Source organism: Sturnus vulgaris, chromosome 1 (genome assembly GCF_052056855.1).
Source record: "Sturnus vulgaris isolate bStuVul1 chromosome 1, bStuVul1.hap1, whole genome shotgun sequence".
Lineage (NCBI taxonomy): Eukaryota > Metazoa > Chordata > Aves > Passeriformes > Sturnidae > Sturnus > Sturnus vulgaris.
The window spans coordinates 15,913,853-15,938,563 of record NC_142243.1 but is presented as its reverse complement, the minus strand read 5'-3'; the positions used below and the strand labels follow the sequence as shown (position 1 = coordinate 15,938,563).

General features: G+C 35.7%; 1 protein-coding gene across 3 annotated transcripts in view; it reads right to left on the bottom strand.

Annotated features, from left to right (window-relative positions):
• The window catches only part of ODAD2 (outer dynein arm docking complex subunit 2), a 72,132-nt gene that overhangs the window by 9,618 nt on the left and 37,803 nt on the right, over positions 1-24,711 (bottom strand). For 2 of the 3 annotated variants that reach the window (XM_088160130.1, XM_088160140.1), the window contains 2 exons: positions 13,726-13,914; positions 12,931-13,152 (listed from right to left, as the gene is read on the bottom strand). In XM_088160130.1, coding sequence (XP_088016256.1) covers positions 12,931-13,152; positions 13,726-13,914 — 411 coding nt within the window. Of the gene's footprint in view, positions 1-12,930; positions 13,153-13,725; positions 13,915-16,726; positions 16,810-24,711 lie in introns of those variants that run through there. The other variant, XM_088160135.1, reaches the window with a different exon arrangement.

The following is a 24,711-nucleotide window of genomic DNA, read 5'->3' as shown; positions in this document are numbered from 1 at the left end:
GAAGCTTAGTGAGATCAGAAGCTTTTAAAAATACTGTATTGTATGCAAACAAGCAAGCAATAATACCTGTCTGATTTTCATGTGTCAGAAATACTAGAGACCTTGATCTACCTTTTTCCCCCTCTCTAAAGATGTAACTATGAAATAGGGAATGACAAATTCTTTAATAAAAGTTAAATGTAAAACTTTTCTCTGATTAGAACATAAACCTGTTCCTCAATTTATTAACTTCTCAACTTCAATTCCAAGTTCAGGTTTTGGAAACGTTTTTGGCTTATTCATTTGCTTCAGCTTTTTTAGTTCTATAAAAAGAAAGTTATAGTTGTGCTTGGGCAAGTGGAGGTTGTACCACATGCATAAAAGCTCTGCTAAAGCTGGTTAAAGCATGCGGGGGAAGATGTGAAAATTAATTTTCTAAAACCATGCAACTCTGTGCTTTAACACAAGGAAAAAAAAATCATGTGAACCTTCTACCTGAATGCTACTGCAAAATGTTAAAAGAATCACGATTTAAACCTGGTAGTTACTTTGTCTCTCGAGTAGGATGAAATGGTTGGAGCCAATCAGCTACCCAAGACATTATTCCACAACACCAGTGCAAGCACAAGAATATTACTGACCACATGTTGGGCATTCTTGAGTGAGTATATTTGAGGCATTCTGCCACCTAATAAAAGCAGTATGTGGAAGATGATTTAACTACTACTCCCACACAGAGAATGTACTCTCTACTTCATCAGCTCCCCACTCAAACAGGCTACTTTTTCATTTAAACAGTGCATCATAGGCTTGATTCACGATGACAATTAAGGAACTTAACATCTTTCTCTGAACAGAAGTATCTTTATGCAGAATATTGTAAATTTTGTGAAAGAGTGGTTTCTCAAAATACAATTCCTTCATATGCATTTCTGATGCAGAAGAATTAAACCGACTATCAGTTTCTCCCCCTACACTCCAGGATGTCAACAAAAATTTAAGGATAAATAACACCTACATATAACTGCAAATTTTATGAGGATTCTTGGATTGTGAGACCAAGAGCAGAAAGATTAACAGAAACAGCCTGATGAGTCAGAAGCAAAGTCAGGGCTTCATGATGTCTCTAATGTACCTTACATTGAAAATTTTTCTGTCCAAATTGTTTGCAAGGACTTCATTGCCCCACCCAAACATTGGGACATCTTTTCAGTTCTAACCAACAGTTACTGGCAGTCCCTCTGCATCTGCTGCATGTGCAGTGTCATAACTGTTCAGTGTAATAAATCCATGAAAAGGGAAAATGTTGCACTGAGCTGTGATGTATTTGCACAGGAGATTTGATCTCTATGGTCCTGCACTGTGAACTGCAGTATTGTCTGCACTTATCGTGGAGAACTGTATTGTCAGCATTTGTGACCTCACCATTTACCACCCTTTCCATTATCATTTATGAAATACTAAATTACAAGATCCTCTGGCTCCAAAACTTCATCTTAATTCCTACACTTTGATTCCTGAGCTTTAAACAGTTATTTATCCTCTCTAAGACTTTGCCTTCTCATCACTTTAACTACTACTACTTTTAACTACTTTAACAGTTTTTGGTGAAGAGTCCTGCTCAATGCTTTCTTAAAATCCAAGCATGGTCAATTCCATCTTTCCAAACAGCAACAGGATTATTGCACACCAATAGAGTAATCAACTGATGGAAAGACAAAATGCTTTGAGAAGCAAAACATAATAAAATATTCTCTATACCCGTTGAATATTTATACATATGAATATATATATATATGAATATATATAATATATTATATATTATAATATACAGTATACAGTATATAATATATAATATATAATATATAATATATAATATATAATATATAATATATAATATATAATATATAATATATAATATATAATATATAATATATAATATATAATATATAATATATAATATATAGTATATATATGAATGAATATATTTTTTTTTTTTTTTTTCTGAATATTCAGCAAATCCAGTGCCCAAGTATGACAGACCTTTTTTTGATATATACACACTCCCTTAGCATATAATGCCTCTGGAGTCCAGCAATTATGTCTCTCTGAAATTCTGAGAGGGAGCTAATCCAGTCTAATGAGTGTTGTATTTGTGCAGAGTTCACAGATTCAATATAAGAGATACAAAGAGTAAATAAACCTGTATTCATCCCAGATACCTGTGGGTAGGGTAGACAGTAGACAAGAATTGGTGAAGGACAGGACCTTCAGAGGGGCAATTTTGATTTTAGGTGTTCTAAAAACCTTCTTGACATTTTAAACATTTTTTTCTATTTCCACAGAGCCTTAATTATGTGTCTTATCCTAGTATTTGGAACTGTCATTTGGAACCTGTACAGCAGTATGGAAGCACCTTTATGAGTCACTGCTTTCTCAATCCTATGTCATGGAAAAGTTTTTTTTATTTTTATCTATACCTTCAACACAAATTCAATGAGTAGACTAGAATCAGCCTAAAGGCACCTTCTATTCTAGCTTTACAGTTTCCCTGAATCCAAAGGTAACATGTAATTTGCAGTGTATCAGTCTCTTTTGGTAATTTAAAAGTGTTACTGGCTGGATAATATTCTCTCATTTTAACGTTACATTTATTTCTTCAAAGCTTCCAGAGGTCAAGAATTAGCATAAACCATGGCAAGAAATTCTGCACTGACTGGCAGCTGATAAATACAGCTAATAATTACCCTTGGAGATAAAAGCAAAATTAATTAAAATCACATTTTCAATAAAATGAAATCACACAAACTTTCACTTATAGTCCAGGAGAAGATACATTTTAGCTTTCACTTGCAATTGATCGTAAAATGCATCAGCACTGTAAAATAGTTGCATCAGCAATTCATATCCTGTCCCTGCCCTTAAGTCAGGACAGAATTCTCATCAGGCTCGTGCTGCCTGGCAGCCTTGTCAGGTCTTTAGATTTGATGCCAAAGTACAGAACACTGACCAGAAACATTAACCATAGAGCCCATCCCATAATCCCCACACTGCAAATGGGCTTTTCCTTAGCATCTTTACCTTGAAAATGATATCAATAAATTGTGCTCTATCACTTAAAAGATACCAGAGAGTGCTCTTTGCAAGTGCAACATAAGAGAGATTACAATGAGTAGGGCTTGAAGCCAAACTGAACTGAGTGATTGATTCTACAGGAAGAACTTTGTTCTTGGTATTTCTTATGTTCAGATTCTTTGAATAGCTCCTTACATACAAGGAAACTATTTTTGATCAGCTGAATGTCAAAAATAATTGCCTGGCATTCCGTCCTTACACATTAAAGCCAGTGTCTCTTAATTAAGAAAACTAATTTTATATCTGACAGTTCAGCTAAGATACCATTGCCTAAACATAAAAATATTTTAATGCTCTTCTTTCTTATTATTGCCAAATTAGAAAGAAATGATTCACACAGTCACAAGGATAAGACTGGTGCAGGGAGCTAAACAATTGCAAGAAGCTGCTCTGTGTATTTCTGTGGTTTGGAAATAGCGCCAAGTCAGAAGGAAAAGACATTCTCTGCATTTTCTAAAGCAAGATAAATACAGAAAAGAAATATAGATGAAAGATGGAACTGCTATCTGCAGATTCTGCCAGATTCCTTGGCTTTTTGGCACACCTATTGAAGCTGGCAGACTTAGCCAGTAGCAATCTTTTCCATTAAAAGGAGCAGCATATATTTTGATTTAACATACTTTGTTTGTGCATTTTTAAGCTTCAAAAATGTCTATTTAAATTTTTTTTAATGATTCCTTCTGCACAGTTGGCTGCAATTGCCCTTATTTGAAATGGCTCATTTATCACTAAAAGTGCTGCAGGGCACAGCTACTGTTAAACAGCTCCAACAAACGTACAGCTTAGCGGGACAAGCTTCTTTTTATAAGACTAAAAGATGTTTAAAATGTGCCAAGAGGAGCTTTATGCCTGCCTCTAGGTTTGTTATCCAAATGTTACAAAATCAGAGATCTCCTGAAGCACAGTTTGGGCAAAAATAAGCTGATCTCCCTCAAGCTGCTGGTTTTTCCCATTCACAATCAGCCAGATTTTAACAGAACACTTGCTACATATTATAAACTTCAGTAATATGAAATTTTGAAAAAAGTAATCTAAAGTCTGAGGCTTAATCTATACTAAAGCCAAACTCCATTACTTTTGTCAATGGTGCAAAAGCAAAATGTTGTACATAAAAGTAGCCTTTCTTTATGAATGGTGACATTTTGCTTATTAGGAAGATACAATGACTACTAGCTCCTGCTTCCTGGAGCTGAAACTGTAAGCAAAATGTTTAAGGCAACCTGGCAGTTGTTAACACAATGGAAATTGGTGTAACACTGTCAATTTACATTAATCCTTCTGAAATGGAATAAAACATGTTAGTCTATGACAGTTTATGGAATCTCTTACATCCAAAATTTAAGTGTGATGTGATCAATACATTTGTGGGTGAAGGGATTTGGCATATTTTCTGTAGACAACAGACATGCAGAAATTTTGGAAGCTAGTGCCCTCTTTCTTGATGTCCAAGAACTGTAACAACTGTTATAAAAAGCAACAGGCATCAGCCTGGAGTTTGTGCCAGATGCGCCGTATCTCCAGCCTGAACTGTGGAGCCTGAACAGAGCAAACCATTACAGTTACAAAGGGGGTTTTTCTAAACTTAAAATTACAACATAAATACGTAAATTGCAAATACATACAATTATAGCCCAATAGTACTATTGCATAGATATCACATGAAGATATATTAAACCTTGCTTTATAATGTAAAACTCCATATTATGTATTTAATACATAAGGCCCCCACAAGAAAACAACCAAACCTGTTGCCAAATACTCCTAAAGAAGTGGGTGCCAGTGTTTTTGTATTTCATTTTCTCCAGAAAAATACAGTGTGTGATAAAAAGTTGGTTTTAGAATGTTTTCAGTAGAAATTACTAGTAATTGTCTTCCATGTTTTAGATTCCACATCAATTTATTTCACAAAGATGGTCTTATGAAAATCTTTGAACATAAAATGGTTAGCCAAAACTTCTTGTAAGGATTTATGACTTTAACAAACAATGACCAGTTCTCTGGAAGCTCTGCACAATAAATTACAGAAGTTGTATTTTTTAACACAGTCATAAAAAAAACTTCCAAATATGAAATCTACATTTCACAATAACTTTCAGAAATTGTGGTTAAACAAACTGGTTTTATATCTTGGAATATTACAAGGGAATAGAAGATCCTAATCTTTCCGCCACTAAGAAGTGAACTCAAAAGGCACAAATACCTCCTATTAACTCCTATACAGGATTCAGAAGATACATAATAGCTGTTATGCCTTCTTTGCTAAATAAACCAAAACCAACCAACCAATAGCCCAAGCCTAACACATCCGCCCTCTCCCCACCTCCCTTCCCATGCATCTCTTGAGGCTGTACCTTGATGAAAAGACTAATTTAAAAAAATATTAAAAGGTATGATTATACAAATCAAGTCCCATTCTTAGGGCACGAGTGTCTTCTTTGCCCACTTTATTGTACCAAGCAGTTGAAATTTTTCAGCATTTGTGGTGATGTTCTTATAAGCTACCAGAACTGATATTCCAGAAAGCCTCCATTAGTACTTTGTAATATAAGAAAAAAAGAGCACTTCCATGTTGGGCAAATAATAGCATAAACCAGACCACAGAGTAAGGCTAAAGATCAGTTCTATGCATGGGTAGGTTGGACAGACACTTTCAATAATTAAAAAATATCAGAACGTGAACAAAATCTCTGATCATCTCTGATCAGGAGAAAACCGACTTTTTCATAGTGCATCACAGAAAAATATCTTTAAATTAATTTGGAAAATAAAGCTGCTCAGAACAATGCAAAGCTCAACAGAGGCTAATTTACTTTGACTTCATGTATTCTTCATCACAGACACACACATGCAAAAACCTGCCAAGAGCACCAGTTATGGCTCCCATGTGGTGTGAGTACCTTCAAGTCTGGGTGACTGGCTACTCTCCAGTGGTTCTAGATTTTTACAAAAAGCTTACAGTCAGTATTCGTTATTTACATTTTACTTAAGATGGTTGAGTTGCAGCTTTGAATTAGCAGCAAAAAATGTTTATCCTTGCTTTGCTAAACTATCAAATATGAACATACAAATATTTTACATAATTTTTCTAGCACTCCAGTCCTATCTGTTCACCTCCACCTTGCTGTGTGTTACATCTAAATTGAAAGTTTTCTGCAGTTATCTTCTTATGCAGGTACACATCACTCACCAGAAAAGTGAACCTCTTATCTGTGATCAATGCCTCAACACAGTACACAGAAAAAATACATAAATAGAAAAATTAATAACTTTACAATTTCTTAGCTAATTAGTTCAGAATTCAAGCAGAAATTTAAGTCAAAACATCAAGGGATCCTCATGTGAGGTACTGGAAATCATCTCAGTGGGAAGATCTCCTTAAATGTTTTAAAGTATTTATGTACCATCTGATTGGGTACCTATTAAGGTAGAATTTCATTGGCGGGCAGAGCAGGCATTTTTTAGCTTCACCCTTTACAACCAAAGTCACTGGTATCCTTTTCACAGACCTTAACACACTTGTGTCTCTATAATTCAAAAGTGGTTACCACTTTCTCAGCCGGTAAACTCCTTCCGTTTTCTAATGAATTTTATCTCTGCCAAAGCTGCAATCCTCCACTGTGGAAAGGCTATATTTTGTTTTAAAGGCATTACAAGAAGAGTCACTGTGCTGGTCTCTGAATATTTTCCTTTCTAAAACAATAAAATGCTTGAACACATTTTGTGGCTAATTTTGAATTGTGAATTACTCTTACAAAAATGAGAGCTAAGTCATCTGACATTTACAAAGTGTTTTGAGAAAAATTAAAATCTGATTTAATCACCTGAAAAAAATCAGCTTGTATCACAAGGTCTAAATTCACTGGTGATTTTCACTCCTGTGCATGAAGGTCAAAATTATAGCATGAAAAGGTTTAATCTGGGGATCTGTTTCCAAAAAGACATGAAAATCAAAGCAGAAAATTGGCCAAATATGAACTTTGAGGGCAATACTGTGGCCAAACATCTCTGATGTTCAAGCAGAACTTACATAGAAACAGGAAAGTTATTTTATCTGATTTAAGTATTCATAGAGATATTACCGGAATACCGAATTTTGTTCGGCAGTATGCTGCAATTCAGTCCAAAAAAGAAGTCCAAAAATAAAAAATTCAGAACTGACACACAAATATAATTAAAGAAATAAAAATATAGAAATTGCATCAGTGATTACATTTGCCTAACTAATTATAAATATGACAATGAGGCAAGCAATTTAATTTTTTTCAATAAGAATGTATATGAGAACATAAGTTATGTAGGTCTTGTCACTTTACCAAGCAAAAGCATCATACATGTAACTGCAAAAGATAAAGCTAGACAAACCTTAGCCTACAAATAAGGTGCAAATGTTTTTATGGGGAAGGTATTTAACTACTGGAACAAGTTATGATGTCTCTGGTGGATTTTCCATCGCTGGAATTTTTTAAGTAAAGAGTCAGTGTTTTTCTAAAAGATATACTCTATTCCAAACAGAAAAAAAAAAATGAAGCAATGTCTCTGGACATGCTCTGCATGAGCAAGGCTAGTCACACTCGGTCATTAAAATGATCCTTCCAGTATTATAAAGTATGGACCTACAACTATGTAACGTGAGAATAGTGTCCAGTTTACCAGAATAAAATCTTATTTGGGCTTTTAAAATATTGGCATATTACCTCTCTTCCAGCACTGCAACTTCCCCTGTACCACAAGCTTGTTGAAAAGCAACATCCAGGAGGATATTAATTTAAATTCAGCTGTCTGAAAGCTAGCTGTTTAGTCTGAGCTAGTCACCTAGGTCCTTTCTACATTCAGTGGAGAAAATTAGGCATTCTCATGAGTCTACTCCTTGCAGATATCTTGGGCATCTATTTTCAGCTAGGAGATGTCTGCAGGTGTCTCTCTCTTTCCATTGCCTAGAGAAGGTGTCTTAGTTTAGACTACTTTAAACTCCATACCTAAAAGTGGCCAAAGTTAGATGAAAGGAATCCATCCTTAATACTCCAAAGATCTCTTTCAAAATCCTTGGATTCAAGTTAGTTAGATCCACTAATTTAAAACATCTGGCATTATTAGATCATACTCAAAGTGTGCTTCAGTTATGGCTGGGCAGATTGAGTTTCATCACCATCATAGCATATAAATTCAACTCATCTGTATTCTTCTAGGAAAAGAAAAATTAATATTTTTAATAGCTCTTCTTATTGCACTATTATTCAGAATTCTGTCATTCCTATCTAATAATGAAATGGACTGTATGCTCATTTTTAAAAGTTCTCCACTGCCTTGGATGGGATTCACCCCATTAAACATAGATACCTACAGCATAGATGTGCAGATCTGACCTTTGAACCTGCACTGTCATTACAGCCAAAGGACACCAGAAAATATTGCCAACAGAAACCAAGGTGCCTTATCTTTGCATAAATGTCCAAATTAAAAGAGATAAAACAATAAAAAACATATTCCTCTTTCTTCACTATTATATGAATCAGGATGACTATTACAGTTTGGCATGTGCACACTGTAAACATTTAAAGTTAAGATGAATTACTAATTTGATTAATTTTGTTCTTCCACAGCCTGACTTTGGCTGCTTATTTTCTCTTGTTCTTACTTTTTTCATTACTTTAATAATTTCCTCAGAGACTCCTCAGAGTCTCATTAGCCTCGTAATAAAAGACTGGCCTCAACTCTGTAGATGATGAGGCCATTCAAATTCCCTAAGCCTTGTTTACACAGAAAGCTTGTAAAGGAGCTTTCTTCAGCATCATCATCATCATCATCACCATCATCATCATCATCACCATCATCATCCACAAAACCAAGTCCTTTATCACTTACAAAGTCAGAAATTAACTTCTGCAATAGCGGAAATTAACTTCCATAAGAGATTATCTTTCATCTTCCTCCATTTGGGGAGGAAGAATGGCCAGGAATTATCAGCTATATGTTTTTCACTGGTATATACTTTGAATTATTTTAATATCTGAAGCCTTTTAGAAGGTATATTATGAGCACTTGCATGAGTGCCTGTCCTATCACACCACCATCCTCACTAACACCCTTCAGAAACAATCCAAATCTACAGCTTGCCAACATAACCAAGAAAATGAGTGACTGCAACACAGAGTAGCATTGTATTATCTTGACATGGTCTGTAGGATAATGATTTAAATATATTTTAGCATCTTCTGATGACTTTACTTCTTCCTTTAAAACATGTTTACACTAATCTTTTCACCACTAAAGTAGCTGCACTTTCTCAGTCTCCCATTTCCTCCCCAGTCTTTTTACAATTTGTCTTATAAGAGCATCCTTTATAACAAACCTGTACTCTTTAGCTCACAGTTACATATCTTTGTCATGAATGAGCTTGATTGTTCTTAGGTTTCAGCAGCAGGCAAATATAGGTGGACATCTTTGCTCCTTTGCAGTAGTTCTAAGGGAAATATTCTGCTGTTTCCATGAAGAATTGATGGCTTGGAGCTGCTTTCAGTTGCCTGTGAATTTTCCTCTCTTCTCTCTTCTCTTCTCTTCTCTTCTCTTCTCTTCTCTTCTCTTCTCTTCTCTTCTCTTCTCTTCTCTTCTCTTCTCTTCTCTTCTCTTCTCTTCTCTTCTCTTCTCTTCTCTTCTCTTCTCTTCTCTTCTCTTCTCTTCTCTTCTCTTCTCCTCTCCTCTCCTCTCCTCTCCTCTCCTCTCCTCTCCTCTCCTCTCCTCTCCTCTCCTCTCCTCTCCTCTCCTCTCCTCTCCTCTCCTCTCCTCTCCTCTTCTCTTCTCTTCTCTTCTCTTCTCTTCTCTTCTCTTCTCTTCTCTTCTCTTCTCTTCTCTTCTCTTCTCTTCTCTTCTCTTCTCTTCTCTTCTCTTCTCTTCTCTTCTCTTCTCTTCTCTTCTCTTCTCTTCTCTTCTCCTCTTCTCTTCTCTCTTCTCTTCTCTTCTCTTCTCTTCTCTTCTCTTCTCTTCTCTTCTCTTCTCTTCTCTTCAGTGGTGACAGACTCCAAGTATAAAGAATGTTGCCTGATATTCCTGCTTATCTCAGCTGTAAACTGCCAAACCCTCACTGGATGTCTCTTCTCCCTTGGTTTGTGGATGGCCATCTCCAATTTTGAATTCAAACTGATACCTGTTCCTTACTCTGATGTCTAACAATTTCTTCTGCTGTCTAATGTCCCACATGTCATTACTAGATCCTTGAAAATGAATATCTATTTTCTAGCACAGCCATGAATTTTTACTTGAGAAAGGGGAAATATGTCCTGGTGTTTGGTAGAAAGAAAGCATTTATTCATCTGTCACAGGTCATAACCTTTGTTCCATTCCCAGTCATAAGAGCACTGATTGTGGAACTGAACATAAAATAAAAACCATAAACTGCCTTTCTAAACGTCCTCCAAAATCCCCGTTTGTCTCCTCAGAAGTTCACAAGGCAGCTGACATACACCAGCGACTTCCCAAGATTTTTATCATGTAGACTCACTTGAGAAAATGGAATGTAATTTGGGTGCAGTTACAAACAGGTGAAAACTTCCAACACTGGTTCTCTCTCAACTGTTGTTTTGTAATTCCCAAATAATGTTTGAAGCAGTAGCAAAATGTGAAACTCAACAATCTGATTGGAATTATTTTCTGTTTATAATTTTATTACTGGTTTCCTGGACAAAAACATCTATACACACATTGAATAGGGAATGGTCAGAAAGTCTAATGCTTTGAGAAAGTCTCTGACCAACTGTTAAAGCACTCAGCAACTGTGTCATTCACACAGACTAAATGTTTCCCTGAAGCATCACACATTCTTTGTATGTGAACACAGCACATGAACATGTGCTGAAGAACACCTGGGACCAGGCATGTATTGCAACCTAGTCTCAACTACAGGGTCTGTGACATTAATCCAACTGTGCACGATCACTGAAACACCAGATATCTGGTAAAGATTAAAAAAAAAAAATCAAATCCAAACAAGTTTCCTAGAAAACATATGATTGGTCCTGGAATAACCTGTACATAACAACCTCTATATAAATACAAAGTATGCTTTCAGTCAGCTATTCACTGGAGAGGCTAGAAGAAGGAAAAAAACACCCAGGCATTCTGTCATTACTGCAAAGCACTGGGCAAGGATATCCAACAGCCCAGACAGTGCTGCAACTACTGTCTCAGACCAACTGAATAGGGCAGGCAAGACTCAGCTCTGTACTGACTCCTGCATTTGTGCAATTAAATCTCCACCCACTCTCCTTGCCATCTGGGAATGTCTCTCTAGCCTTTCTGTTCTCCAGTTATTGGTTCTTTATGGCAATTCCGACAGGGCCAGCAAGGGAGTCAAGCTCTTAAGTGTTGGTGGATTGGTCATCTGTGCCCTGAGCTGTCGTGGTGCATGTGTTGATTTGCCTCATGATTGGCTCAGCTCTGGCAACACAGAACAAAAGCCCTTGGACTAGCACATCTGGAAAATCCAGAATATTTTGAATAATAAAAAACATTAAATGCTTGTTATATTTTTCTGTACATTCCTATTCATCTGGAAGTCCAAATTAAGGTTTTTTTATTAGTCTAAACACTTTAACTAGGACTGAAAAATAAAGGTGAACCTAGAGTGAGGTGGAATTATTCTAAAAGTGCATCCTAAGAATCAGTGTGCTACAACTTATAAAACCTGGAATCTGCATAACAAAATGAAAGAAAACAGATGACAGAAGGTCAGAAAATGGATTGTGCCCGTTGAACAGCGAGAGAAACAAGATTAAAAAAATCAACAAGTGCTAATGCTGTAGTACAGCACATATTCCTCTGTGCTTTATAGCCAATATAATGGGACTGTGATAGGAAGGTGTTACTCTCCAGGGCTGAAAGGGTAGCTTAGATTTGAGTAAGTTCAAGTACTGGCCCTTAAACTGAATATTTAAGTATTTTTGACCAGTGGATCCTTTAAAGCCAACTATAGCTAAACACATGATAATTCAGGACATTAACTGTGCCAGAATTGAAAATGCTCACAATGAAGAACACCATCATAAATGCAGGCATAAAATCAACATTAATAATAACACTGCATTATAAGTCAACTCTTACTGTAAACATATTCACCTGAACATCATGTAAAATGAAAGGTCTGCATACAGTGAATCTTTCAGAGAATTTATGAAAATTGAGAACTCCTACTATCACCATCTCTAAAGCAATAATGGTCATCCCTCCTATGCCAAAGGAATAACTCTTCTGCCTTCAACTAGTGAGACAAAACTTTGCTTAAAAAAATCTTTTTGAAAGAAAATTTTGTTCTAGGATAAAATCTTTGCAGAATGTGATTATGCTTAACACCCAAAACAAGGATTTTGTAAGTGAATGCAGAATTCACAAAACACCTCCAGATAAACTAAGCCTTTGTAATACTCAATTTGTCCCCAAATCCAGTTACACTCAGTATCTAGGTGACTTACTGCCATATTAGGCAACCATTCATTAAGATAATTCAGTTTCTTTAGCAAATGTCATTTGAGAATGACAAAATGCTGATGTCATGTCACTACCAGCCTAGGTAGTAAAGTACTCTAAAGATGAATGTCCATATCATACTTCCATTCCCAAAACCCACCTAGTTGTAATATTTTTGGCACCAAAAATCCTGTTTCCTAATTCACTAATTAACCAAACATTTTTAGGATAAAGTTTAGAAAATAATTTGAGGTACACAGCAGTATTCAAGATCTATTTGAAATTACAGATCTCTTTTTTTGACCATGCCAAACCTCTTCAATAGTTTGAACCCCAAAGAAGAAAAAGCTTCCACCTCACCTTCACCACTCCATTTTCATGCATGATGACACAGTTGTTGGGATCCTCTGAAAGCTGATATAAAGCCAGAGCAGTGGCTCTATGAACTAATGGATCCTTTGACTTCAAGTACCGTGCTAAAGGAGCCACAGCCTTGGTCTCTCCAAAGGCAACTCTATTGCTGCCCCACATGCAGCAGTGGGCAATGGCCTCTGCTAAGTGACGTCTTAACTTGTTATTGTTCTGAAGAAGGTAAAAACATAACAAATTAAAGTCAACACACAACAAAATATTCATCTGAAAGCAGAATTGTATTCTCACACATCTTTAAGGCATCCCAATTTAATTGCAGTACAATTAAAACTGGAGAGAGCTGTGAGGCATAGAGCTATTAAAAGTCCTTTAATATTCTTTTTATAGCAAGTGCTGTGAATTTTTTTATGATTTCAAAGGTACTTTTAGACTGACTGGAAATTAGATAAGATAACATTAAAATGTAAAATATAGCCCCATCAGCGAGATTTTTCTGCATGTTCAAATTTATTGTTTTCTCAACCCTTTGTGCTTTTTTCATATGGCAGCTGCACCTCTCAATAGCAGTATTCTGCAACAGTAATCATTAAAATGAAGCTCACCTTCCAAACCAATTTTAGCAGCAGACACAGACTGTTTTGATGTCCAATATACATCCCATAGATCTCTTCCTTGTAACTGTTGCAAAATCTACTGCTCTTGTCATAACTTTTTAGTTAGGCATAATGCAGTCTGATGTAAGAAATTCCGATGCTTTGTATGATATGTTTAAATATTACTTACTGTGTTTGCTAGCTTGGACAACAGAGGGACAACTCCATGATCTGTCATAACTGCTAAGTTTTCTTCATCTTTAGCTATATTTGCAATGGCTGCACATACACTTGTTAAAACTTCTTTATCCTTTGATTTTAGCAAATTGACTATCAGTTCCAAGCCGCCAACAAATGATCGAACCATTTCCCCAGAATTCTAAATGAGAATCAAAAGAAACATAGTTTTAAAATATCCAATCAGTATTTATATGCAAATGTTTAAAAAAGAGATTGGCTTGACATATTTATTCAAAACTGCAGCAATTGCTGTGCTGCCTTCACCAAGAAATATGGCTAATTTGAAACTTGGAGCTCTTTTGATTGATGTATGAGAGTTAGACTGTTTTACATATCACCATCCAGGCAGAAATTCAATGCCTAAATAAAGGTATCTATCATTTTTCATACCGCAGGGTATAAAAGTCTAAAGCTGCCACTCTGGAAGGGTGCAAGTCTCACTTATCAGTAGTATCAGAGTGGCAGATGGGTGCTTTGCACACCTTAGGGCATCTAACACAGCAACAGACACTCCTCTTAGGCTCTCAAAGTGTCTCCTACATTGAATCTGATGGCTAAAACAAAGGAATGACGATATTATTTTCTTGTATCAGTGCTAGTGAGTATTCAGGAATATTTAAGAGGGAATGTTACACAAGTCATAACAGCAACTGTGGGAGAACCATTTTGCACCTCAGTGTATGAAAAATCAATGTAAAATATGAATAAAGAACACAAAAACTACCCCAGAAAAATCTCCAAGTTTGCCCATAAAAATGAAATAGAAAACAGTGTGCCTTGATCTTGAATACAGTGGGCAGATCTGGTCCATTTTTACCATCTTCAAAAAGTTATCATAACATTAAAAAAGGTTTAGAGAAAGACAACAAGATAATAATCAGTGTTAGGGAACTGTTCTGTAGAAGCAATGACTAACCAACTAGGACACTCAAGGTAATAAAAGAAAAAGAAGGAGCCGTGTGATATAGATGTACAGAACCTTGAGTACAGTGCGAAGGGCACACCAGGATCTCTCTTGGAGAACTAGGCTCATCAGAGGAAATTAGTGAGTGACATGTTTAGAATCAAAATTGTTTTTAAACAACATACAGTTGAGAAGTTGGAAGTCCTTGGAGCAGGATTGCAGCGGCTCTCAAAAAATGTACATGTTAGGCAAATTCAAAGAAAAAAGAAAAACCATTAAGGGTTATTCAATATGAAAGTATTCTCTCTGATTAAGAAATTTCCTGAGCACAGACTTCCTGTAGTGATGATATGGTGGCACATCTGAAGGTGGCATTGGATGATCTGGTGTCAACCTGTTACACTGGAACGAGAGCTAAGCAGTGAAATGGTTGGCAGTAACTTCATAGGATAAATTTCAGCTTGTGCTCCTCAGTGCTGATAAATGTGCAGGGATGGAAAGAATGGTCTGCAAGTGGAATTACTTTTATTTGTTTCTTTCAACGGGAGAATAGGAATAGGAAGAGGAGAATTTTGAATAAAAAATACTAGCCACTCTCCTGAAACCCTTTGGACTTCATGTAAGTGGAAACATGGATGGTCTGAATTTTCCTAGGGCTAGGGAGTGACCCTGAAGACCAAGCATGGTTTTGCTTATATTTATTTCTTTTGGGGGTCTGATTTATGAACAGAGTAGGGTCCAAATGTATTGTGTTAGCTTTGTTGAGCAAATCCATCAAATCATGGACTTGGTAAATGAAGATTTCATGAGATGCTGAAGCTTCATCTTTTTTTCTGGGTCTAAATGTGAAATGGAACTCTTAGCTGTGATGTTTTCCTTCTCACAGAAAGCAAAAGTGGTGGGTAGGCCTGCTGGAATGAAATATTTTTTGCCACAGGCAGAACAAATTTTGAGACTGGAAGGCAGAGGTTAAAGCCAAACTGTGTAAGGGCAAAAAACAGAAGACACAGCATGTGGAAAAAAGGCAGCAACCAAAGCAAACTTCATGCAGAAGTCCTAAAAACCCCCAAAATGAACACATAACAGAGGTCCATATAGAAATTAAAATAGAATCTAAATGCAGAAGAAGGACAATACAGGTTTGTGGCTCAGAAAAATAGTTAAGAAAGAGAAGGAAGGGCAGTGCTCTGCCTCTCTATTACCTTGTGAGCTGCATGTAGAATCAGGGGGGGTTACATAGGATTTCCCATCAATACACCAGCATGAATGTTCCTCTGTAATTTCTGGTGTATGCACACCACAATGTAATGCATCTATAGACAATCACCTGAATGAAAACACTGTTTCTTCATATCGGTTTTCATGTTTGTCTTGAAATTTAAAAATTCAACCCAAGGCGATATATAACGGGTTACTGGGGAAGCCTTACACACAAATTTCTTACCTACACGTATTCAAGGGCTAGAAGCTAAATTACCAGACGTGGGAGGAGAAAAGAAACTGAAATATTTTATATTTACTTCCAATCTTTGAAGGTCACTACAGCATTACCTTGTGCATAAATATTGCCTCAACAGATGAGAAAGGCCTCTGTTCAACAGGTAAATGCTACAGTACAAGGTCTAAGATGTAAAAGGGCCCTGAACATGATTCTGTGTTTCTGCATGGTTCAGATATCTACCTATCTGCCTATTCCTGCCTTTGAAAGATATTCCATGAAGAGATAAGAGAGCCTTTATCTCATCTTAATGAACCAATACCGACATTTTATATTTTTCTACCTGTATATAATTTCTTTCCAGATGATTATAACCCTATTTGTTGAATTTCTCTTCTGACAAGCTTACACTTTCCACATTTTGTAGTGGAGTACATCCCACTACAGTCATGGAATAACATATAAACAATTCAGCAGTAAGAAACAGAAGAGTTTCAACAATCATCTGCAAAACCAAGTAAACACAAGGACAGAACTTTACCAGTGATGAAAAGCAGAGGGAAACTGCAGAAACCACATGTCAGGGAAGCTTCCCAAAAGGAACTTTACCAGTGATGAAAAGCAGAGGGAAACTGCAGAAACCACATGTCAGGGAAGCTTCCCAAAAGTGATTGTGGGTGTAGTCTGGTGGTCTGTGCAAGACAAAGAGGAAAGCAAAACAGCAAGAAATTTGAAGAACAATGAACAGATAGAAGGACCAAAATGAGAGCTTTAAAATCCTTTATGTTATGTAGAAGATTTCTTTTTTTTTTTTTTTGGAGAAATTTAAACAACCAACATGATGGTTTTTGTATCATTTAAACAAAACCACACACTTGCTTTGTACAATATATTTCTAGGTTTCTTTTTTTAAAATTGAAATACATATATTTATTATAGTCAATTGCCATACATCAATATTTCAAAACGAATTTATATGAAGTTGTGGCTGTGATTGCAGAGGCCACAACTGAAGTCTTCTGAATCTATGTTCTTTGTATGAATGATCAGATACTGCTCATAGTGTTAAGTAACTTCTGTGATTTCAGTCATCATATACTCTTGGTTATTTTCATTTATACTTTTTTTAACATAAAAGAAAAAAGAATATATAACATTTATTTGGAAATACTTCCTTACTTTTTGTTTCAATTAGAAAAAAACGCAATCTTTAAATTCCACCTTCAAAATTAATTGACAAACAACTTACTTTGTCCAGAAACCCAAAGGGTATGTGATTTCCAGCTACTGGTGTGTGTTAAGCTTTCATATTTATCTGTACTACGTTTTATCCATGTGTTCCACTCCCTTACCTATTATGACAAAAGTTTATTTCTTTATTTCTTAAATAACAAGGCTATTCAGGTAGAATTAGGCAGGGGAAAAAAGTTAAGAATAAAGTCTAGAAAATGTCTTTATAGAGAAAAACACAGATAAAATCACTAACAAGCGATAAAACAGATAATTTTATTTATATGTCTGGGTGCATGTGGTAATGATACGCTGAATGCATCTGTTTTAACAATAATATTTCCCGAGCTGAACAAAGAGGCCAAATGCAAAGACATCTAAAGAAGTCATAGAAATGTAAAACAAACAAACAAACAAACAAACAACTGAAAGGGGGAAGAAGGCTTTATTGTATTAACAGGAGATACCTTAACTTTGTATCTTCATCAGTATTATACCTTTTAATGCAACATTTAAAATGAGGTGACACATGAAAAAACATGGATTGTTAAATTATGGTTCAAGTGGCTAAAGAAGAAAGGAAGAGATAATAGAATCTTTCATGACTTCACGTGACCACATCTTCTAAGTAGTGGAAGTTTTTATTCTCAGAAAGTATGAGAAATACTATTTTAAAACTGAGTTCAAGGGAAGGAGTTTGCAAGTTCAAGCAGTAAAAACACACCTAACTGGCATAGATGCCGAGGCAAGAAAAGTTACCTGCTGTGTTAATAAAGGCCTCATCTGCCTACTCTTTACTCCATACCTGCATCTTGCTGGCCTGCATGATTTTTAACAAGATGCAGTTAACCTTCCCTTTTCATTTATTTCTATATTGGCTTCAGCCAAGAGCAAAAATACTGTGAGACAGATCAGCTTTGCAGTTTTTCTAATTAAGAGCAGAAACTATTATGGTATTTGTAGGACTTGATCTCTGTAGTATTCATACAAGGAGAACATTTGGGATTTTTGGGTTTTGTCATCACAATATGCTATGTGTTTTGTGTTTATTTTCATTAAATAAATAAAGTTCATCCGTCTTAAGTAGAGACATACAAGTCTCATAGAACAACTACTGGATTCTTTCATAATGCAATTCCTTTCTTATTTCTTCCAAAGTGAAAAGTGTTTTCTTTATTTGAAAAATTTAAAACTAAACATGTTATTACAAAAATACATTGTGTTTATCTTTAAAATATACTCCACTTGAAAGATAAAATTTCTCTACTAAAGAAAAGTAATATTTCACTCTCAGAACATCTTAAAAAGCTTAAGGAGTCAAAGCTAATTTGTCAAATTGAATCACTTTAGCCCAAAGAAGTGATGGTATGGCTGGGCAAACAAACTTTATTTATCGAGTCATCTTTAAACTACCTTTTCTTTAATGAAGGAAGTTTTTCCTTTTCATTTGCTATTCCCAGCTGAATAACTTCTCATTCTAGTACACAAACTAATTTTAAGTTCAAAATAAAGACATGCAAAGAAGTTTCTATATTACAGATGCTTAGTGAAAACAGAAAACAAAATTTATATAAGGAAGTTTCTATTCACTGTTCTTATTAAATAACTCAATGGTAATATTGATCAAATAACTTTATATTTTAAGACTAATTTTATTCCTGTCTATACACTTATGGAGGCTTCCACTGTCATTCTGCGAGAAAATGCAATGTGTTGGGAAAAACAACAGCAGACCATGAACATGGATTTTCTTGTCCTCTTTACCTCAAAGAAGCAACTAAAGCCAAAGCAACAAAACAGAGTTGCTTTGACATAGTTCCAATGCTACTCTATAGCCTGTAAGAGCAGAATTCCTCTTCAGAATTTCCTCTCTCTCTTCAGGGATTTGACCATTCTACACTTGGCAACTGTATTGCTCTTGACAGTTTCAAGAAACCAAAGTGAAGTCAATTATCCAAGCATACAGCCCAAGAAGGCATGCAATGCAGGTTCTCTAAAAATGTAGGGGAGAAAAAAGTCTACCTAGTCACTAATGCAATTTTTAGTAATCTTTCTGTCTGTTGTTTTCCTTACTTTTCAGTCTGGCAGACTGTACCTGAAGTTCAGTCCTGGATAACTGCCAAAATCCCTTTCTAAAATTTTGTTCACATAAGCAGTGAAACAATGAATATCAAAGTCCTTTGAGGCCACAGTTGTCTCAATTACTTTAGATTATTTTGAGGAGCGTTTAAGTAATGGATATATAAGAAACAAGTAATATTGAATAACTGGAAAAACATTATTTCAATTGGTTTTTGATTGAACTGAATTCAAACATGTCTAAACAAACGTCTTATAATCATTAATATGTTTATGAGACAGTCATCACTAGAATGAAATTCAATATTACATATTAGTAAGTAGAAATGCAGACAGCAATATTAGAATGTTCTGAGGATACTCTAGTGAAACAATCAATGCAGTGACAACACAAACTAAGAAATTGCTAAAACAGTTACTGTTTGTCTTTGCATGTCTGGCATGGATCCAGAAATAGAGTGGAATTTAAGAAAGCAATCATATAATGTTGTACCACTCACCATTACAGACCACTGAGAATCTGAACAAGCAGCACGAAGTATTAAATATGTTTTAGTTCAATAAAAAGTTTCATTACTAAATAAAATGATTGCTTGAAATCTTCTGGTATATATTATGTAGCAAATGAAACACAATGATCTCCACGCTATTTTCTTGCTCTAAGACCTACGGAAATCCCAAGTGGCAAGTGAGAGAGTAAAGACAGGAAAAGAGTGACATGGACAAAAAGGAAAATCAAAGAAGGGAGGAAAAAAAATTAGAGGAGGATGAGGTTTAAACTTTTTCTAGATTTTTAAAATCCAATTAGCGAACCAGATTTAAAAGTAAAGAAGCTACACAGCAAGCTGTTGACTAGCATGCGTAGCTTTTAATAAACCAAGCTACAAGAAAAGCTGGTCAAATATTTTCCAGTGGAACAGTATTCCATCAGAAAATGCTAATGGAATGGAACCAAAATCTTCCATAAGAACACAACGACTTCTTGAAAAGTTTTGACAGAAACCAGGCAGAAAGGCAGGCTAAATAACCAGCATGTCTCTTCATCTTTTCTCTTGTCAGCCAGATGGCTGGTGAGCAGCCTGCCAGGCTCCTTGGCTTCTAGTTTTCATAGAATCCTTGACTTCTTGCCTGATGGGCTGCCAAACAGCTGGAAATCCAGGTCTCCAGGAGCTCCTGAGCTTCTTGGCTTCTCGTGGTCTCCAAGCTCTCAGGCAGCTGCTTTACATGGAGCTTAGGGCCCGAGGCTCCCGTGCAAGGGAGATACAAACTGCACCCTTTGGTTCCCAGCTTCCACATTTTACAGAAACTGGACTCATATATTTGTGGACATTAAGACCACAGGGCGTGGTCAGTCCATTCAGGATCTCCAACATGTCTGCAGGAAGCCCAAATAATTCCTGAGAGTCAGTTCACTAAACTAGGCAGCCTATGTCAAGAGTCATTGGATGAGCTGGTTCTGTATGCACCCTGCAAGCATGGCAGTCACTTATGGATTCACCAAGCCAGGTCAGGATTCCTGGGCTTCCTAAATTTCTGAGCATCCTGATTCTCTGAAAGGCTTCAGAGGCAAGCAAAAAAATCCTTTTTGTCTCTCTTATGGTACGCTTTTGATGCTTGGCTACTAAAAAATGCTTAAAAATTTGGAAGATCTAAATCCAGATACCAGGGAGTAAAAATTGCATAAAATGAGAACAAATATGGAGACTTAGGTATGACAGAAGTAAAAAATTATAATGTCTAGAGAAAACAAATAGAAAAATGGAAAGAGAGCAATAAGAGCACTAAGTTTGAACCAAGGTTTCTGTGTAAAATTGAAAGAAGCATAGAAAGGAGAACAAAGAAACTGGAAAAGCTGTACATACACAAGAAGGGAATTTTGACATTTTAGGCTTAATACAAGACTGGTACATAAACAAAAATGCATTGGTAGTACTTAACTAAAAGTTTTAAAATATAAAACAAAGGAACAACAGTGTGCAGTATGGAGCACAATTATCTTTACACACTATAGTTTAAAATTAGCAAAATGTGCAATGAAAGCATCCTAATGTATTTAAAACAGCAAATGGTTTGACTATTTTTTAAATATTAGGAGAATTTCCAACTTCAACTACATTTCTTTGTTATTCTTAGAAAAGAAATGTTCTCTGTGGTTTTATACATATGGTTATGTTAAACTTTCCATAACAAGCAAAATCTATGTAAGAATATAGGTCATCAGCAACGTGTTTTCTACCCATAGGTTAACTCCAGGCTGGTTGGCTGCAAAACTCATTTCTTCATTATATAATTCTGTTGCAGGACTGGAGACTAATTGACCTTCACACATACTCATTTTGTGACCCTTCCCTCTTAAACCTGGTTTTAGTTTTGGTGTAGGTTTTATTCTGTCAGCATGGGCATTCTCTTTCCCCTTATGAAAGAAACATGAAGACAACTTTAGATGTCTCATCATCTTTCATCACACCCATGACAGTCTCCTGTAGAACTGAAACCACCATTTATCAGAAAAGAGTGAGATGTCATTCCACAAGTAAATTTTAGGAAAACAGAGTAACTTTCTCTCTCTTGTCTTTCAAACTACCAGCTCTGGTAGTTTGATTCCTTAATAATTTTAATTCCTTAAATTATTTTGACAGACAAAACACAGCACTGTAACAGCTACTGAGAAATAATTAACTCTATCCTAGCTGAAACCAGGACAACTCTATACAGAGATGGCTTAACGATATTCTTTAAGAAAGCCTCACATTTGTAGCTATAAAAAAAGCTAAAACTGAATGTTGAAAGTTGATATGCAGGCACATAGGACAAAAAACCACAATGCCTAACATTACCATTTGCATTTTAATGTTTTCACCCAAAACTCTACTAAATATGAGGACAGAAAATAACCTCTAGAACTTTTCTCCCTTTTCTTTTTTTTTTCTTTTAATTTCTTTAAAGATTCAAGTAGAAAGTTCCTCGGTGAGGAAACAGGAATTTTCATACAGACTCAAGCTGGCAGTGCTCCTCTTATTGGCACAATGCATTTGGGTGATTTTTATAATAGCCCAAATTACATCTTTGTAGAATTTCTCCAAATGTTTATGTTTGGGCTGATGTATGTTGGGAGAACATTACAAGTACTGTTTTTCAAAGAAGCATCATAACCAAATATTGCTGTTCCAACATCAACAGCGTTGAGTAGACTTCTCTTATTCATTTTTCATAATCATTTGTGTTTCTTGGACAGTGCACTTACACTTTGCTACTAGCAATGTGCCTGCAGTAGTTACTTTTCCTTTTGGAAGTAAGGAACTGATTAATAAGAATCTGCTTCTATTAAGATAATTCCTTTAATTCCTTTGTAACAAACAATATCATTTAGCTACATCATACTGATAAAATTCTTTTCTACAGGAAGTACTCTTAAACAGATTATAGTGAGAGTAAGCATGAAAGAGAAACATGTAATCATATACTATAACTGCCCTATCAGAATTTTTGATTAGCCTCTAAGATTTTTAAAATACAGAAAATAACCTTTAAGTTGGTTGTAAAATGAAAATATCTGTGCAGAAAAATGGATGCTACATGACATCGTTATAAAAATTTGTTTATGATACTACTAACAAGTTCAATTTCATCTGTGAGCCTCCACAACACAGAAGAGAACCACAACAGCTTCCACAAAAGAACACAAAAAGAAAATGGACTCCATTCTCACAGCTATTTGAAACACAGTTTGTGGCCCCAAGTACAAGCTTAGAAAGGCCAGAACACACATAACCCTTTAAAGTCATGTATTTATTTCTGTTTTTTAATCAAGCACTGCATAAACCAAACTGCTTCTTGGAAGATTGTGTAAATTGTTGAATAATATTAACTCTGAACAAAAAAAACCCAAATTCTCTCTAGATAGAAATAGTTGGTGCACTTCCTCAGCGTGGCTGTAGTTGCTGCTTTATACATATTTCTTTCTATTCAGTGTCAGCGGAAAGGGTATTATTGGTAGGTTTGTTTCAGTGAGCCACTTGGCCTCAGTGTCACACAAAGAACTCTTTGTGGGATCACAGATTAGCATTAGGGCAGGCAGCCAAGAGAGATGAAAGGAGAATAGCTACACTAAGGGTGTACATAGCTTGCACTCATCAAACACCCCAGGGAAAAAATGAAGAAAAAAATCCATGTAATGCATAATTTCAGTGTTTGTCCTCTATTCCCTTAGTTGCTGAAAAAGTGCTTTTAGTGGAAGTTCTAGCAATAGGCAGTTCTACTCTGGCACTTCAAGTCACAGAGTCTTATACTACACATAGGAAGTATTACATCAGTACTGTAATCAAGCAGTATTTTAACATTCAGTTATAGTAATATTCTTCAAGAGAGAGGCAGGTATATTTGTATCTTTACAGAGGAGTTATCTTTAGACTGCATCATTAGGCACCAAAAATCTTTACTGCACTAGAGTAGACATTTAGAAAAAAAGGATGAAAAGATAATTCAGAATAACCAGCATGTGTGAAAAATAACAAGCAAGCTGCCATTGTAGAAATCATTGGGAAGAAATAAAAAATGCTTGGGTTATAAAAAACAATACCAAATTTTCTCACTATATATCACTATATCTCTATATTCATATATCTGTATCATCAAATCATCTACATAAATTAATAGTAGCTACACAGTGCTCAATTCCAAACAGGAAACTGCCTGTAAAGGATGCTACAGATACCTAGTGCTTTGAAGGAATTACTATTCTTTACATAGAATCTTCAATTATGTGTAGAAGGATATATATTTTTGGTATAGTAGAGAAAAGATGCAAAAGTTGCATTAAATACAGAGGTAAATCAGAAATGGAAGCTAGTACTGTAGAAGGATTAAGGTATAAATTTAGTATTCTAGGAAACTTCTAATGAGAAATAAAGCCTTGCCCATTTATTTTACCCTATGCCAGTGCTAAGAATTCAGAGAGATGACTTGCAGCTTATCCTCACTATTTTATCTCTATTTGGAAGCTGACATGAAATAAATGAATAGCTCAGTCTTCTGTACACAACTGACCTGTACAACCACCACTATTCACAACTGGCACTTTTTGTTGGCAGTCTGAGCAGAAAACCTGAAGATTACATTGGCACCAAGTCTAAAATATGCTCTGAAACCAAATGATGGTCTCTTGAGAGCACAGCTGAAGTACCTCACAGTGGAGAACAACTAGAACTACCTGTGCTATTCATAGACTGTGAGTAGAAGCTTTCTGTTTTCAGTATTGTCAGATTTTCATCATGCTTTATTTGGGA